General features: G+C 35.3%; 3 protein-coding genes across 7 annotated transcripts; 2 read left to right on the top strand and 1 right to left on the bottom strand.

Annotated features, from left to right (window-relative positions):
* Nucleotides 1–6: 6 nt before the first annotated feature.
* Nucleotides 7–2,658, top strand: LOC133675897 (uncharacterized). 2 transcript variants are annotated; one of them, XM_062097438.1, is made up of 6 exons: nt 7–209; nt 351–575; nt 698–874; nt 967–1,191; nt 1,294–1,422; nt 2,216–2,658. In XM_062097438.1, the coding sequence occupies exons 1-6, from the start codon at nt 120–122 to the stop codon at nt 2,447–2,449; spliced, it is 1,080 nt and encodes a 359-aa protein (XP_061953422.1). In that variant the 5' UTR covers nt 7–119; the 3' UTR covers nt 2,450–2,658. The 2 variants fall into 2 exon arrangements, with proteins under 2 accessions (XP_061953422.1, XP_061953423.1); XM_062097439.1 differs by having other exon boundaries at nt 56–209; nt 331–575.
* A 334-nt stretch (nt 2,659–2,992) lies between these two features.
* On the bottom strand, nt 2,993–3,624 carry LOC133675898 (uncharacterized). The gene has a single exon (XM_062097440.1). The coding sequence runs from the start codon at nt 3,573–3,575 to the stop codon at nt 3,312–3,314; it is 264 nt and encodes an 87-aa protein (XP_061953424.1). The 5' UTR covers nt 3,576–3,624; the 3' UTR covers nt 2,993–3,311.
* Nucleotides 3,625–5,325: 1,701 nt separating this feature from the next.
* LOC133675895 (protein NARROW LEAF 1-like) lies at nt 5,326–11,813 on the top strand. Of its 4 annotated transcripts, none has more exons than XM_062097436.1 (7): nt 5,326–5,790; nt 6,788–7,294; nt 7,436–7,579; nt 8,167–8,407; nt 9,577–9,668; nt 9,855–10,077; nt 10,917–11,813. In XM_062097436.1, the coding sequence occupies exons 2-7, from the start codon at nt 6,800–6,802 to the stop codon at nt 11,318–11,320; spliced, it is 1,599 nt and encodes a 532-aa protein (XP_061953420.1). In that variant the 5' UTR covers nt 5,326–5,790; nt 6,788–6,799; the 3' UTR covers nt 11,321–11,813. The 4 variants fall into 4 exon arrangements, with proteins under 4 accessions (XP_061953420.1, XP_061953421.1, XP_061953418.1 ...); XM_062097437.1 differs by having other exon boundaries at nt 9,577–10,077; nt 10,917–11,066; nt 11,283–11,813; XM_062097434.1 differs by having other exon boundaries at nt 9,577–10,077.
* Nucleotides 11,814–16,681: the final 4,868 nt, after the last annotated feature.

Here is a 16,681-nt window from a genome sequence, read left to right as displayed (position 1 = left end):
TATTATGAGTTGATCTGATAACTCATAATTCAGACAAGTCTCTTAACAGACCTAGCAACAGAACAGACGGAAGACTTTAAATCAGTTTAAAACACAAGCAAAATGGAAAGAACAAACCAATGATTTGTGTGTTCACCAAACCCCACTTATTAGCACTTGGACCAAACAAGAACAACATCTCCTTTATCCTCCCACAATTATCTTTGAAGGTAAATTTCATTACTTTTCTATTGAATTCATTCTTGATCGTCTTCATAAAACCACGATCAAACTCAAAATCTTAGGTTACATGTGATTGATGATTCATATTTTGATCATAAATACCAATAGTTTCTGTGAATTGTTTATAGTGCAATCTTCAAATGGCTCGATCTGCAATTGATGAGACTTCAGATACTGGTGCATTTAAGAGAACAGCTTCAACATTTCGTAACTTCATTTCAAAAGAACCAAATTCACAATTCCCACCAGAATCTGGAAGGTATCATCTTTATGTGTCCTATGCTTGTCCTTGGGCTTCTAGGTGTCTTGCATACTTGAAGATTAAAGGACTTGAAAAGGCCATAGCTTTCACGGTAAATTTCAAGGGATTCTTGTGAAGATTCTAGTCTTTTGATGTCTATTAATATTTTGCTATAACATGTAAAGATCCAATCTTTTTGACCTAAGTAATGTTTTATTATTGGATTTGGTTCAGTCTGTGAAACCCATATGGGAAAGAACAAAAGAGAGTGATGAACATATGGGATGGGTATTTCCTGCATCAGAGACTGAGGAAGCAGGTGCTGAGCCTGATCCTTTGAATGGGGCAAGAAGTATAAGAGAACTTTATGAGCTTGCAAGTACAAACTATGCCGGAAAGTATACAGTTCCTGTATGTTTAGTTACATAAATTGTGTTTTTTGGTTTTTAATCTATGCTTTGCGTCGGTATCTTGAATTGAATGATGGATTTTGGTTATGATAGGTGTTGTGGGATAAGAAGCTCAAGACAATCGTTAATAATGAGAGTTCAGAAATTATTTGTATGTTTAATACTGAATTCAATGATATAGCTGAAAATGCAGCTTTGGATTTGTATCCATCTCAACTGCAAGCACAAATTGATGAAACCAATGAATGGGTTTATGATGGGATAAATAATGGTGTTTATAAATGTGGGTTTGCAAGGAAGCAAGGGCCTTATGAGGAGGTGATCATTTCTCTTGCTGTCTAATTTGTGTTTAACTGATTCCAGCTTTGTGTTTATGATCTCAATATGTCATTTGAAATCTTCTGTGTTTCTCTTTTGCAGGCCGCAATCCAGTTATATGAAGCCTTAGATAAATGTGAGGAGATACTTGGCAGGCAAAGATATATCTGTGGAAACACACTTTCTGAAGCAGATATTAAGTTGTTTGTCACCCTTATAAGATTTGATGAGGTAATAGATTTTCCCATAAAAAGAAAGTTTAGTTCAATGTATGTTGATATGATTGTTATCCTTTTCCCTCATCTTCTCAGCAGCCAAAAATGGCTTTTAGTAGAATATTAAAAAAAATCTCTGATTAGCCTTCTAGAGATTCCTAAGAGAATTGTGTTTTACACTAAAGTGGAACTGAACCATTTAGCGTTTCGAGACAGAGTTTTATAGAGATTGCTTATAAAAAGTTGCATTATCACCTGTAAGCCTGTATGTAAACATTATATCCTTTCCATAATTTTGCAATTTCTTTCATACATTGCCTTCCCCAAGTTATGGAGGACAAAAGATTGGGGCATATGGAATAGATGGTTTTCTCCTGTTTTAGGTTTCCTTATTTGTCTGCCTTTTGAATCTCCAGAAAAAGCTTATGAAAGGTAGAACAGTAATGTTGACCCTTCTGTCCTAAAGATCATGAAACCTATAGGCAACCTTTTTAAAGTTTCTCTAATAGAAGTTCCAGCAACTTCTCCCATTTGGAAATGCAAGTAGAACAGTAATGTTTGTTATCCCATGGCATGTATGGGACTTGAGGAAAGAGAGTGAAAGGAATACTGACATTGAAATGAGAATCACTGGTAGAATTTCATTATTTCACAAAAATCATGCCCTTTTTTTGAAGCATAACAGGGAGCTTGGGTTAGTATGGTCAAGTTAAAGCCTTTTCAGAGTGTTACAAATTCGCTCCCGCTTTACATTTTTTGAATGAAATTCTTCCATCTAGCAAAAGTATTTGATGGTCATTTTATTGCAGGTTTATGCAGTTCACTTCAAATGCAACAAAAAGCTGCTCCGAGATTACCCGAATATGTTCAACTACACCAAAGACATCTTCCAAATTCCTGGCATGAGTAGCACTGTTAACATGCAGCATATTAAGCGGCATTATTATGGAAGTCATCCCACGGTCAATCCCTTTGGAATCATTCCTCTCGGCCCTGACATTGACTATTCTTCACCCCACGACAGGAACAGGTTTTCTTCATAGATGCTTTATATCTGCGGATTGTAAACGAACCACAGTTCTGCAAAACTGAGGGCATGTATACGCTTGAATAAGTCGTTTAAGAGTGATTTTTATGTCACCCTGTTCTCTTTTTTTTACTTTCAGAATGATGTGTGTAATATAAGTTGTTGAAAGTGCTATTTCAACTTATCAACTTTCAGAATAAGAAAGCAACTGTTTTTTTCTTCTCATACTTTAAAGTGTCGGTCTTTGTGCTACAAAGTTCATGGTGCATTGCTTATCATTTGTAATTACTCGATGTACTTCGGCCCCTTCCCCCTCTTCTTCTTTTTTTTTTTTTTTTAATTTGTCGTACATATGGAGGCAAGAAACACCTCAGACCATCACTGTTGGTGACAACAAAACAGTATTATGCAGGTTTTTCTGTGTCTCTTCACCATTCTGGAGCTGCAAAATCAATGTCTTACGGCCTTACAATAACAGAAGCACTCAGATATGTGGCAGCCAGATTGCAAGTACAATTATTTTGTGGAGTTTGTCCAATTGTGATCATACACACTGATATGCAAAACTGAATCCAACCCTAAAATCTTCATAAACTTGAAAATATTTCTCTTAAAATTCTGTATACATTTCCAAATACGCCATTACAACAACCAAGCTCAATCTCAACCTCGCTGGAGTCGGCTATATGTATCAGCATAGCCTTTTGCGTCATTCTGCACGATCATACATCAAACAACCATTACAACATGTTAATAATAAGCCTATAAGCAACACAAGAAGAGACAACCTTGAATTGAACCCAAAAGATTAAAAAATAAGGTTTTGCTTCAACATTATTGTTATTGCTATTCTTGTTGATCATTATACATAAATTATATCATTCTTGTTGATGTGAAGAGAGACAGACAGAAAGTGCAAGCTGGGCTTCTTGGCATTGAGACCGTTTAAGTTTGGTCCCACCACTTGAACACAAACTACGAACAGCCTCTGACTCATCAGGACATACCACCGCTACCATGCACTCTGCTAAGGCCCTGTTCAGGTGCCGACACGCCGTTTCCCTCCCTGTTCCCGCCGGGACACGGCGGTGGCAATCATAAAGCGCCTTGTGTAGCCTCTCGCACTCCATCTGTCGTGCCATCTTGAAAGAGATCCTCAGATTTGTTGAATTCTTGTATTGGTTTGGTGGGTGTTTTATTTGAAAGGTTTTAAACCCGACCCGGTTTGATGTTTGGGTGTTCTGAATCCACATGGGCTATGGAAAATGTGACCCCAAACCAAATAATGGGTCTAGATTTGTGATTTGAGCTTGACCCGATTTACTCATGGGTTCGTAGTTTTCTTTAACCTAGAATGGCCCACGACCCAATTTATATACATAAACTACCACACTTCCACACTTCCAAGCTCTCATAATCACCTTGGGAAAAATTATACCAGATTTGAAAAAAATAATAATTTTGTTGTGTAAAATGAAAAGGAGATCAATTTGATAACAAATCGGGCAATAAAAAATGCAAGTGGATCAATGGGATGTGTAGGGCAGGGGCTATCTCTACATCACCATGAATAAGTGGGTCCAATCCTTGTTAGATTTATGTACAGCAAATTTGAGCTATGGCCCATTTTCTCAATGCCCCTTTTACTCTTTTCATAATTTGAGTCCAAGTTTTGTTCTCTATTAGCAAATGCCATTTCAACACATTTCTCTCTTTCATCCCTCGGAATAGGTGATAGCATTGAAAGGAGGACCATCGTAAGTGGATCCATGGGATGCCATTTCATCCCTTGTCGACTTTCATTATTTGTTTTCTGATACATTTATGGATTGGTGCAAATGGGATAGCAAGAATGAGCAATCATTTTAGCATTTACTTGTGTTTATTTTACCCCCTTCTATTTTAACATCGATGGTGAATAAAAAAATAACTTAAATGTCTAGGGTTTCTACTCATGATTTAAAACTTATTTTATAAGTAATTGAGAAGGATAAACAACATATATAATAGACAAGTCAATTTTTATTATTATTAATGTGGGTATGCGTGCCAGTTTGTATGCACCTCGACTAATTCAACGAGCCATGAAGTTAATAATCATATAAGTCTCCGGTAGTCCTGAGATTTATGAGACTCGAACCGGTAACCTCTATTCATGATATGAAACTTATTTTGTAGGTAATTGAGAAGGACAAAACAATATATACAATAAACAAGTCAAATCTTTTTTTATTTTATTAATATAAGTGTCCGAATCAGTTTGTGTACACCTCGACTAATCCCATGACCCCTGAAATTAACGACTATGTAAGTCTCCAGTGGCCTTGAGGTTTGTGAGACTCGAACTAATAATCTCCAGGGAAAAACTTCGAGCCTAGCTAGTTGAGTTACATCCCTCGGGATTACAAGTCAAATCTTCTTAAGCCACGTTTAACAATTATTTTTCAAGATCCAAACTTATTAACCCATTATGTAAGGTCCAAGAATTTTTAAAAAGCTTAAAACATCATTGTACTTTCAATTAGATATTTTATTTACCATGTGTAGTTATATTGGTTTTAGAATTGTTACATAAATAATTATTGACAATGTTTCATAACTTTCATCCAATCAAATAGAAAAACATACCATAAACAAAAAGCACAAAACATTTACTAATAAACTAAAATAACCAAGGTGAAAGCAATAACAAGAAGAGAACATCACTTTACCATACCCAGCACCCTGTAGATAGGTGAGAATTGAATTATTTGGGTGAAGAATGTGCTCCTTTTGGGGAGCAAATATGGATGGGCCCTAATTTCCCCCACCAAGCTTAAAATATCAAAATGGGATCCAAAGAAAAATTTTCTCCTCCATTAAAATCCTCGCCTGCGCTTCATTTTCCACCGAGAAATGTGATCACTCAAATCACCACCTCCATAAATGATATGTAGCCAAAAGATAAAGGAAAAAGAGAAAGAAAGGATAAAGACATCAAAAAGGATGAAAGCAAATAAAAAGTGTTTGTAAGAAAATGGAAAAAATCCATTAATTATTAAACTGGTTATTTGTTATTACATTAATACAAAATCAATAGTAGCTGATACTATAGATATTTGTCCGGCTTCTCTCTCTCCAAATATTTTACTACCTAGTTCTCTCTGTCTGCCTAGAAAATATTGAATCTTTTTTTAATTTACTATAGCTGACTCCCCTTTCTCCCTTCCTTCACATCAATAGTCGCATAAAGTTTTGAATTTTTTTTTAACTATGCAAAGCAGCAATCACAAATGAAAATGATTGTGTACTAGGGCATGGACAGCTTCAAGGGGCTATTTTTGGAGTCCCCCATCACAGCTCCACCTGTTTTGCTTGGTGAGTGTTGCTTAAAAATCTTGTTTTTAATTGTCTATCCTATCTGGGTTTTGCTTAATCCTTTTGTTTTGGCCTTAAATTTAAATGTGGGGGCTGCTTGTTTTATCAATCTGGAGTTTTTGCTATCTGGGTTTGTTCAATTTCAGCTCATAAAAGAAGCTCCTTGGGATATTTTTGCTTAGTTTTTCAGAAAGTTATGTCTTTATGAAGTATGTGCTCAGTTTTTCAAATAATCATGTCAGTTTTTGCCTTCATGGATTGGATATGTCTAACTTCTTTGTATTGGTTTCTCAAAGACTTGCGTTGACTTGCTGTTTTATATCTCTATTTGCAGACTTCTGGGTGATACTGTTTGTCCTTGATTGCTTTCTGTTTTATTAAGGTTTTCTGCATGGAAAACGATAACATTACTCCACTACCTATGTGTACATTTGTTATGTTAAGTTTCTATTCCTGTGTTCTTCTTTCATTTCTCCTGATATCCTTTGAATAATTTGTTTCCTCTTTGAGCTTTTATCAGGATAGAGATGATTATTATTATTATTATTATTATTGTTATTGTTACTGTTATTGTTTTGGTGGCGTGTTCTGTATTCCATAGGCTCTCTAGTCTATAAGTTAAACATCTATTTATTCTAGTGCTTATAGCTTCACATTAAGTGGCAGAATGCTTGTGTCATATGTTTTGGTCCTTGTTTTCTGCAACATCCACGATTTCCTATTTAGAGACATTCACTACAGGTGTTTTTGCAAGTTTATAAATCTGGATTAGCTATAGTCTGGTTAATTGTTATTTCCTTTATCTATATATTTTTTTCTGAAATATTGTTTTGAAGTGTTCCATGTTATTGTATAGTGGGATTGTTCTTTAGTTTCATTAATTGTTCTTACCCTTCAAGCACCGTGGTTTTTCCTGCAATCATCCCTTAGCTAAGTTTGAGAATTAAAGCTGTTTAATTTGTTCTTAAGATTATACAGTCAATATGTTTTCATGTAGGAGAGCTGACTGATGGACAGGAACAGATTAGGTTTAAGGATTCATCACTCTGGATCATCACAATCAGAGGAATCTGCTTTAGATCTGGAAAGAAACTACTGCAGTCATCCTAATTTGCTGTGGTCAAGTCCGTCGCCACTTCAACCTTTCACTTCAGGTGGGCAGCACTCTGAGAGTAATGCTGCCTACTTCTCCTGGCCCACATTGAGTCGACTAAATGATGCAGCAGAAGTCAGAGCAAACTATTTTGGAAACCTCCAGAAGGGAGTGCTCCCTGAAACTCTTGGGAGGTTGCCATCAGGTCAGCGAGCTACCACCTTGCTTGAGCTGATGACCATTAGGGCATTTCATAGCAAAATATTGCGGCGGTTTAGTCTTGGCACAGCAATTGGGTTTAGAATCCGGAGGGGTGATTTGACTGATATTCCTGCAATTCTTGTTTTTGTTGCCCGTAAAGTTCACAGGCAATGGCTCAGCCATGTCCAGTGCCTACCTGCAGCCCTTGAGGTATGGAAATTGGTGCTTCCAGCTTTACTGTGGCCTCTATTTTTCTTCTAAAGACACGTGGTTTGTTTTATTTTATATGACTTTTGACTGACTTCATTGTTTGCTTGGGAAGCTAAGCTGCCTTTTCATTGTATGGGTCAGGGACCAGGAGGTGTATGGTGTGATGTGGATGTCGTAGAATTCTCATATTATGGTGTTCCTGCAGCAACTCCAAAGGAACAGTTGTATACTGAGCTGGTAGATGGCTTGAGAGGAAGTGACCCGTGCATTGGGTCCGGATCTCAGGTATGGGCACTTAAGTGATGATCTGATTCTTGTGCTGATTAAATTGTAGGAATGGAACTCATTAATGATAAAGTAGCACTATTTGTTGGGTACTTGATAAGCTTTTTATTTGCTATATAGACAGTTTCGTAGTTCTTCTGGTTGATTGAAAGATGTGATAATTGAACAGGTACATTAAATGGCTGAATTAATTTTCCTGTTCTTGAGTTGGATATGTGCAAGTCTTTATGCTAGGAGCCTAGGTCAAGTCTATTATATTTTCCCATTCTAGAATGGTTTTTGCATTTTCTTTTGTACCAATAGAGAGTTTTAAAATCTGGTGAGAGTTGTTAGAAAATCTCTATCAGAACTTTGTGTGCAAATGAAGGTGTTATTGATATCATTTGGAATTACAGTTGGGTCTGTTTTGCTATTACTTTAGCAGTATTTATAATTTTTTTAAGGGAATGGCTTTGGTCATTCTTTTGTTTGCTGTCCTAATAAATGTCCTGCATCTTATTTTGCTTAGGCGATGTATACTGTGTATGCACTTGAAAACTTGTTTCTGTTCATTTTGTGGAATTTACAAAATTGCTTTACATCTTTAGGTTGCTAATCAAGAGACCTACGGAACCCTGGGTGCGATTGTGAAAAGCCGAACAGGTAACCGCCAGGTTGGTTTCCTCACAAATCGGCATGTTGCAGTTGACTTGGACTACCCAAACCAGAAGATGTTTCATCCTTTGCCACCAAGCCTCGGACCTGGGGTGTATTTGGGTGCTGTGGAGAGAGCAACCTCATTTATCACTGATGAGCTTTGGTATGGCATATTTGCTGGAACAAACCCAGGTAATGTAGTTTTGCATTAAAATTTGTACAGCACTTCATATTTTGGTTTACCTCAAGTTTTTGCAGTTTGTGTTCTTCCTTTTAATAGACTATATTTAATGTCCTACTTGTCATGCTAAGGGATGGGTTATGCTGCTGAGTTTCTATGACTACGTTCAACTAGGGAAATAGTTTGACAGATTAATCAACAGTTTTTTACTTTGAGGACATTTATGTTTGTTGGCTGGAAAGATCCAATTTAGGAGGGTATCGCCTCTTTTGGTTATTTGTGGATTTCACCAGGGGATATTTTCATTCTACATATGGAACTTGCCATGACACAGATTTAACTAATTAAGCGTTGGACATTGTTGCATCCTCAAGCTCCCTAATGTCCCCTTTTCAATCAAACAAGTGTCTGCAAATAATTGTAGTTCCTGCTGGCTGCAGGCGTTACAATCAGTAAGCTGAGGTGATTCAGCTCAAAGCCTAACTAACTTGGGTGTCTATCTAGAGCAATGGTCCACACATATCTTTAAAAGGTAGCTTAAACTGAAATTTGTCCACATTTCACATGCCAAGTAAATTGATGGATACAAGATATTAGCAGATCAGTATAATGGGAATTTTGAACCTGACTCACATGATTCAAAGTAGATAGCATTTTATTAATCTTGAAAAGATCTAGCATTCTGCAAGGCAGACCAGACTGGGTTTGTTAATACTATTGTTGCATTAGTACATGATAAAGATCTTGAAATTTTTGAATTAGTTATAAGTGGGCTGATCTTCAATGAGGATGCTTCTCTGAGTTTGTAAAATGAGGAGGCAGGGAGGAATTATTTATGGCTTGGATAAAAGTTGTTTGGATGAAATCTATTGGTGTCTGAAAATTATGGCTCATGTCCAAGGCTAAGATACTCCTAAGTGAATGTTAGAGAGAGAGGGAGGGAGGGAACTTCAAAATGATCCTTGTTCATCCAGGCAATTGAGTTAGGTATTTGTCTTCACAGACTACGCTTGTTGCAGATTTTGGAATATAGGGTTTGTGTATTGTTTCCTAACAGTTAGATTTATCTATCTTATATAGGGATGGTGCTGCAGTACGATTGCATATGAAATCATAATTGTGCTAATTGTTTTTTCTTCGTTTGCTGAACTCAACACTTACACATTACGATCCCTTGCAGAAACATTTGTCAGAGCAGATGGGGCCTTCATTCCTTTTGCAGAAGATTTTAACATGAACAATGTAAATATAACTGTCAAAGGTGTTGGTGAGGTTGGTGATGTCCATGTTATAGATTTGCAAGCTCCAATTAATAGTCTCATTGGAAGGCAAGTGGTCAAAGTTGGAAGGAGTTCTGGCTTGACTACTGGGACCATAATGGCCTATGCCCTAGAGTACAATGATGAGAAAGGGATTTGTTTCTTTACTGATTTTCTCGTTGTCGGTGAGAACCAACAGACATTTGATCTTGAAGGTGACAGTGGAAGCTTGATTCTCTTAACGGGCCAGGATTGTGAGAAGCCACGGCCAGTTGGGATCATTTGGGGTGGGACGGCTAATCGTGGTAGGTTGAAACTTAAAGTTGGCCAACCCCCAGAAAATTGGACCAGTGGAGTTGATCTTGGTCGCCTTCTTGACCTCCTTGAACTTGATATCATCACAACCAATGAGGGGCTTCAAGGTTTGTACTTCTGAACTAATCACCCATCCTTTTCTCATTCCACGTTATTGCACTTATCTTTCAGAATTCATTTGTATTTGTCTCCTTGTATATGGAGGGCATATTGCCAAAATCAAGGATATGGTAACAAATGATACGCATGCTTTGTATTGGATGTGAACTTTTGGCTGTGTTTTGATCAACTATTCCTGATTTATTTTACAAAAAACAAGATGACTGAAAAAGAATAGAGAATGTGACTTTGGAGTTTGCTTTCCTAATTGAATTAACTACATTGGTATCAATCGGTGTTCATTTTACTGATGAAACTATTTTACTTGTGAATTATCATTATTACTTTTTGGAAAGTGAAATCTACTTTCAAATAAAATCTAATGCTATTGCTTTCTGAATAACGTTTCTGAATTCCAATAGCAATGATATCAAGTTTCCAACATGTGTTTCTTGAAGAGGTGATGCCAGCCTATGTAAGTTCATTAGCAATGATCTTTGACCGTTACATTTTGCACACATACAAATATGCAAGAGCTGAGAAGGCAAAATTTCTCTACAAGAACAAAATATCCACCTTTTATTGCTCTCAGACAAAATTGAACCTGCCAGAGCTTTTCTTTTTTTCCTTTTGTTTTCATTGCTTTTGATAGAAGATAAAGTTGACACTGTAATAGTTTGATGCAAAACGAAGGCCTAGCGTGTGAATCTATGGGAAAATGTAAAGAGAGAGTTAACAAAAAAATAAAAATTAATCGTCCTGACATTAGACCTTACTCTTCAGTGAAAATTGTGTGCATGTTATCCCAACTTGTGATACTTTCTGACCTGTTCAGTTATTGATATAGCTGCAATTCAAGATCAAAGAAATGCGTTGGCACAAGGAATAGATTCTACTGTTGGAGAGTCATCTCCTCTAGACCGAGTGCCATCGAAAGAAAAAATTGAAGAAAACTTTGAGCCTCTAAATTTAAACATTCAGCAAGTGACAGGTGAAGGTGAGTCCCAGCAAGGACAGACCCCACTTTTCATTGGCCCTGAATTTCATATAGAAGATGCGGTAGAAGCTTCTCCAAATGTGGAACATCAATTCATCCCAAGTTTCTCGGGGAGATCTCCAATGCATGATAACACACCCCAGGAAAACCCAGAATTGAAAAATCTCTCAGCATTAAGAAGCGACTCTGATGAGATGTGTTTTTCATTGCATTTAGGTGAGCCTGAACCAAAGAGAAGAAAGCAGTCAGATTAACCTTTTAGCATTGAGGAATCGAAATGAAGGTTCAATGCTGCTTGGAAAAACTCTTGAAAAATGGAGTTTCAAGATTGTTTACACATTCTTCCCCAGCTGCTTGGCCTTCAAATTCTGAATTGTAAGTATCCTGAAATGTTAAATTGCAAAGAGAAATTAAGGTTCATACCTCAACTAGGTAAATTATGATTCTTTTTTTCCATGTTCTGGTTAAGGTTACAGCTTTAGGTTATGTGAGTCATACATTATCCAGTAGAAAAATGGTTAGGGAGGTCCTTCATTAAATATGTCTTCAATTGTATTTACCTATGTCAAAATTGTTGTACCATAAACACTCCTAAAATGGGGGCATGAACAGTTAGTTAAACATAAAATGTCATTTTGACAAACCATGTCGGTTCTATCCTTTGCCCCGGAGGAGTTCTCCTTCGGATAAAACTTGTTGAAGCTTGTTGGAGTAAATAATGAATCATTTTAGTCTGCCTTTGACAAAGCACATTGTTCAGATGTTTTTGCACTGTGTTTAGCTGTTCAGTCATTTTATTACATATTGTATTGGTATATATTGATCAAGATCTATTTATTTGTGTGATCATTTTGGGAAGGGGATTTACGATGAACTTCTTTGATGAATTTGATATTGGTTTCCTTTCTTTTCAATTAACATTGCCTTTGGTTATTCTGTTGAGGTACTGAGGACATCAGAGTTAAATTCCGTGTCTGGATCTTGATAGCCAGATGATGTCTATAATGATTTTCGAGGAACTTCAACTGTACCTAATTTAAGACTGAGAATGGTGGTGTCAAGACAAATTAGGAGCATGTTTGGTGTTATTATAATAATTGTTTTTTACTTGAAAATGCATCGAAATAATATTGTTTTAAAAAATTTATTTTTAACATTAATGTATAAAAACATTAAGAAAAAAATAACTTTAAACTAAAAAAAAATAAAAAATTTTAAACTTTTTCAAAAACATTTTTCAAACTGAAAAATCATCAAGTGAGCTCTAGAAAATGTTGGTAAAACACAGAAATGTACCAGCCTTTTATTTTTGTCCCATAGCTCTTCCATCTCAAGCTCGCCACATACCATTCTCATTTCCATTATTGCTGGGGTTGCTGGGGCATAAAATTTACCAGCTCCGCACCACAATCTGTGTTTTCTTTTCTATTGCTAATAGTAACATAAAATGGAAGATAAGACAATACAAAAGAGTTCCTGACCTTATTATCACTCTACTGCTCCTGGTGTCTGCATATTCTTTCACCTGTTTTGTGGGATTCACGGATCATAACTGGATTGACATGATAATGTGAGAGAGCAACAGGGAAGGTTGAAGAACTCGAGGATATTCTTGTCCAAGGGCAACATTAACCAGGCCCACTATTCCAACTTTTACCACTTTTTTGGAAGTTTGCTGGAATGAAAGAGATGGCGGTTTCATCTAGTTCAGAAGCATTTGGCAGCTTCTTGTAGATCCATTATTGGTAACAATCAATTACATTATCTTCTTACCACAGGTGTCAATCCAGTGTTAATTTTGCACTAGAAAGGCTGAGGAACTGATTACATCATGTTTTATTTTAGTAGTTGGTGCTCATTTGGCTTCCTTGAAAGGGAATATCAGATGACCCCATGAGTAAGTACTTTGCAATTTGCTTTTGAATGTGGATGTGCAAATTCAATCATAACTAGTAGCATTACATGACCATTCTTTACCATTTTCCAATCTCCCATGATTGCTTGGTGGAGATGCCAAGACTGTTTTCTCTTTGTGCTGATGGTATATCTGTAGTATATGCACGCATAAACTAACCCACAGGAATTATACAAGTGGTTTGAGACTCAGCTATTAAATACGAGCCTCTTCGTCAAAAATCAATGGAGTTTTAGTTTTTTCTTTCAATTTTCTTTTGATTTCGATCAACCGAGTTAAAATTCAACTCGAAACCCTCCTCATATTAGGTCTTGAGTTGCGAGTTTTCCCAGTTTAACATACCTGTAACAGCTATGATTTGCAATAAAGTTATCATAATGATGGTAAGACATAAAAAGAAAATAGTACGCGTAAGTTGTTGGTCCATAAAGTATCCAAATTTATTAGCTCCATGATTGATTAATCGTGTAGGCTTTTCAGGGAACAATTTTCTACTAACCCCGTCTTGTTTCAAATGCCGTGTTGCTTTTAAGTCTATAATGGCCACTCATTTGAGGCAGGCAAATGGATATTGCCTTGGTCACTTGGCAATTAACAAGTCCTTAAAATGTTAGCTCAAGCAATCTTCAGTCATAAGTAATAATGAATTTGATGAGTCGAACCGATTAAAGAAACACGAACTCACTAGCTACTTGCTCATTTTACCTTTAAGCCAAATGATTATGTCCACATTTGTCTGCAATAATTATGCTGTGTTTATTGCTTGGTGGGATAGACTGACGGATAATGAATGAATTACTCTGCACACGACCCTGTTAATGCCTTCTTTAGGCGTCATCATCCACCTTTTTGAAGGTTGGTTAATGTCCAGCTCGAATAAATCTATTATTAAGAGATTGTGTTTAATTTTTCTTTTACTTTTTGATGTTTTTAAATCGATTTAATATATTAATATTAAAAATTTATTTTAAATAAAAAATATTTTAAAAAATAAGACAGATAAGTTCTAATCCTGCTAACCTCCCCTGATATCATCCATGTATATCAAGTGTGGTCTTAATTACCTTCTCTGTTATCTTTAATATCACAAAAAGATTATGAAATTTCTTTCCCATTTAAGTATAGATAACTTAATTAAGAAAATCTTAGAGGCTAAGCGCTCCCACCTAAAGAAGAAAAAAAAAAATATTGGAAAAACATCATAAAAGTGATTATACACGGCCTGTTTTGGATTTTTTATATTTTAAAAGTATTTTTTATATTTTTAAATCATTTTAATATAATATTATTAAAAATAATTTTTAAAAATTAAAAAAATATATAATTTTAATATATTTTCAATCAAAAACAATCACTACTCCAGTCTTCTAACACATTTAATTTTGCCATTGAAAAGTCCCCCACCAACTAGTTTTAATGGTACGTAATTGTTGAAGGTACTCTTAGAATTGATAATGGTATCAAAGTATACGACGAAGAAGAAGAAGATGATGATAGGCTGCCAGTAAGGGCAAAACCTATCACATCTCTGCTCCAATGATCATCATCACAGAGAAAAAGATGTGTTTGTTGTATAAGCATATTTACATCAATAGCTTAGGAGGGAGACACTTGTCTAGACCATGCCATCTCTAATTAAAAACTACTTTAGTTTGCTATTTATGCTTTGTTTGGTTCTGGGTTTTTACTAAGTAAATGTTCATTGCTTTTTATTTGGTAAAGAAACCTTCTTCTTTTTTGCAAGATTTTTCCGAAACATGTAACTTTATGTTTACGGATATAAGTTTTTATCTAATTATTATCGACTTATAATTTTTTTAAAAAAATTCTAGAAATTCTATCTTCTTTTATATATAGATTCAAATCTTCATGGCCATTTGAGAAGATCAAGGCTTCTGAAGTTATTTTTTGAGATTTGTCATGTTTTTCTAATTAATTTATAATTTTTTCCTATTTTTTTTTATTTTTATTTAGAACATTTTTATAGCAAATAAATGGCTTTAAAAACGATAAAACGGATTTTTGATATTGATATTATTAAAAGAAAATTATTTAGTAATGAAATTGTAAATTAAGGATTTTGTGTCATCCATTTTATCCAAAAAAAAATAAAATTTAATTCTTATTTCTCAAGAATTCAAATCCTAAAAAGATAAGAAAGATTACCCTAAGCTCAAGAAAAAAAATCATTAATTGAACTACAGTTTGATAAGATGAATTTTTATAACACAATATTGATCCTTTTATATATATATATATATATATATATATATATATATATAATTATAATAATAGAGTGTAGTAATCAACAGGTAGTCAATTAGACAATATTGAACATCTTTCATCAGGAAAAAAGAAGAAGAGTAAATGTAGTTACTGACTAGTACATAACTCGAAGGTAATATAATCCTAGTGTGAAAGCCTGATGGTTGTTTCTATGGAAAAAAAAGTTACCATGCCTCATAAATATTGGAAATATTCAGGTACAAGAATTCTCATATCTTCCATACAGATTTCATCATTTGTAGTTGTCACACATGTGTCACCCACATGCTAAAAGGGCACAGCGGCAATGGAATTTGGAGTTTGCAGCAGCAGGATTTCTTTGTCTGAAATCTGGTGCTTAGTTATTTCTTCTAGTGGCAGATTCTATAATAGCAGATCTGTTTTTTTGTGCAGAAACACTGGTGCCTTTTTGGCCTTTTAGCAGGACCTTCTTTTTGCAGATGCCGAGCTCTAAGGGATCTTAAAGAAACAAAGCTATAAGCTCTTTTCTTCTTTCGTGCTTTAGTGGGAGACTTCAATGATTTGCAGCCTTAAATATTTGTGGCAAGGATTCCTGCTTCCCCTCTATTTGCATGCCTTGTAATGATGGTGGATTTTTATTTTTTACTGTTAATTGTACTTAACAGTCTTGAATGCTTAACTGAGATGATTAGGATCATCATTGTCATCACCATGATTATCTTCATAATTAGCACAAAAACTCACCTTAAAAAGCCTTACCAAATGTGTGAGTGTGTGTGTGGATCCACATTTATTATCTTGTTCAGAGGGGAAGGACTCTTGTTCATGTCTAGCCCTTGCTAATTAAACGGGATTCATTTGGGAAAAGAAAAAATTGAAGAGGTGTAATTTGTAAGGAATTTTCAAATAATTAAAGAACTTACTGTATAATTGTGATGGTTTAACCAATATTTAAGCATCAATTATTGGTGTTTAGTGGCCTGCAAGACCTCATCAAATCATACAAGGTATGCCCTCACTTTCATACACAACACTGATCTAATTATTATCTCCTGTTTCTCCATATATGAGCTATATTAGCTTGTGGACCTTCATCTCACAAGATAGACTACTGTTCTTTCTCTGCAATGTCGAAACCTAATCAATTCCCAGTTTTAGCTAACAGCATCAACCAATTAAAGGACCAAAAGCATATTAATCATCAACCACCATTTTATAGCATGACAGATACTGGAAGCTTGAAATTGAAAACCACGATTTTAAGTCCCTTTTTTTAGTACACAAGCTTGCTTCACATCTTTCAAGATCGTCCCATTTAATAATGAATAAAGCTTTCCTGTCACCATCGATGTTTTCTAGTAATTTGAACTCTCAAATCAATACAATATGCCTCTCAAAATAAATAGGTAATTAATACATAAAAATATGCAATTCATCACAGAGGGTATCTAGA

Source organism: Populus nigra, chromosome 16 (assembly GCF_951802175.1).
Source record: "Populus nigra chromosome 16, ddPopNigr1.1, whole genome shotgun sequence".
Lineage (NCBI taxonomy): Eukaryota > Viridiplantae > Streptophyta > Magnoliopsida > Malpighiales > Salicaceae > Populus > Populus nigra.
Note: the sequence above shows the minus strand (reverse complement) of the source record. Positions and strands in the feature narration are given on the sequence as shown.

Bases quoted from the DNA above. Each gene is read 5' to 3' on its own strand.
- LOC133675897 (XM_062097438.1), top strand. From the start codon at position 120: ATGATTTGTGTGTTCACCAAACCCCACTTATTAGCACTTGGACCAAAC. The intron at 576-697 runs GTAAATTTCAAG...GATTTGGTTCAG, and splicing joins AAAAGGCCATAGCTTTCACG to TCTGTGAAACCCATATGGGA. The intron at 1,423-2,215 runs GTAATAGATTTT...ATTTTATTGCAG, and splicing joins CCCTTATAAGATTTGATGAG to GTTTATGCAGTTCACTTCAA.
- LOC133675898 (XM_062097440.1), bottom strand. From the start codon at position 3,575: ATGGCACGACAGATGGAGTGCGAGAGGCTACACAAGGCGCTTTATGAT.
- LOC133675895 (XM_062097434.1), top strand. From the start codon at position 6,800: ATGGACAGGAACAGATTAGGTTTAAGGATTCATCACTCTGGATCATCA. The intron at 7,580-8,166 runs GTATGGGCACTT...TTACATCTTTAG, and splicing joins GCATTGGGTCCGGATCTCAG to GTTGCTAATCAAGAGACCTA. The intron at 10,078-10,916 runs GTTTGTACTTCT...TTATTGATATAG, and splicing joins AACCAATGAGGGGCTTCAAG to CTGCAATTCAAGATCAAAGA.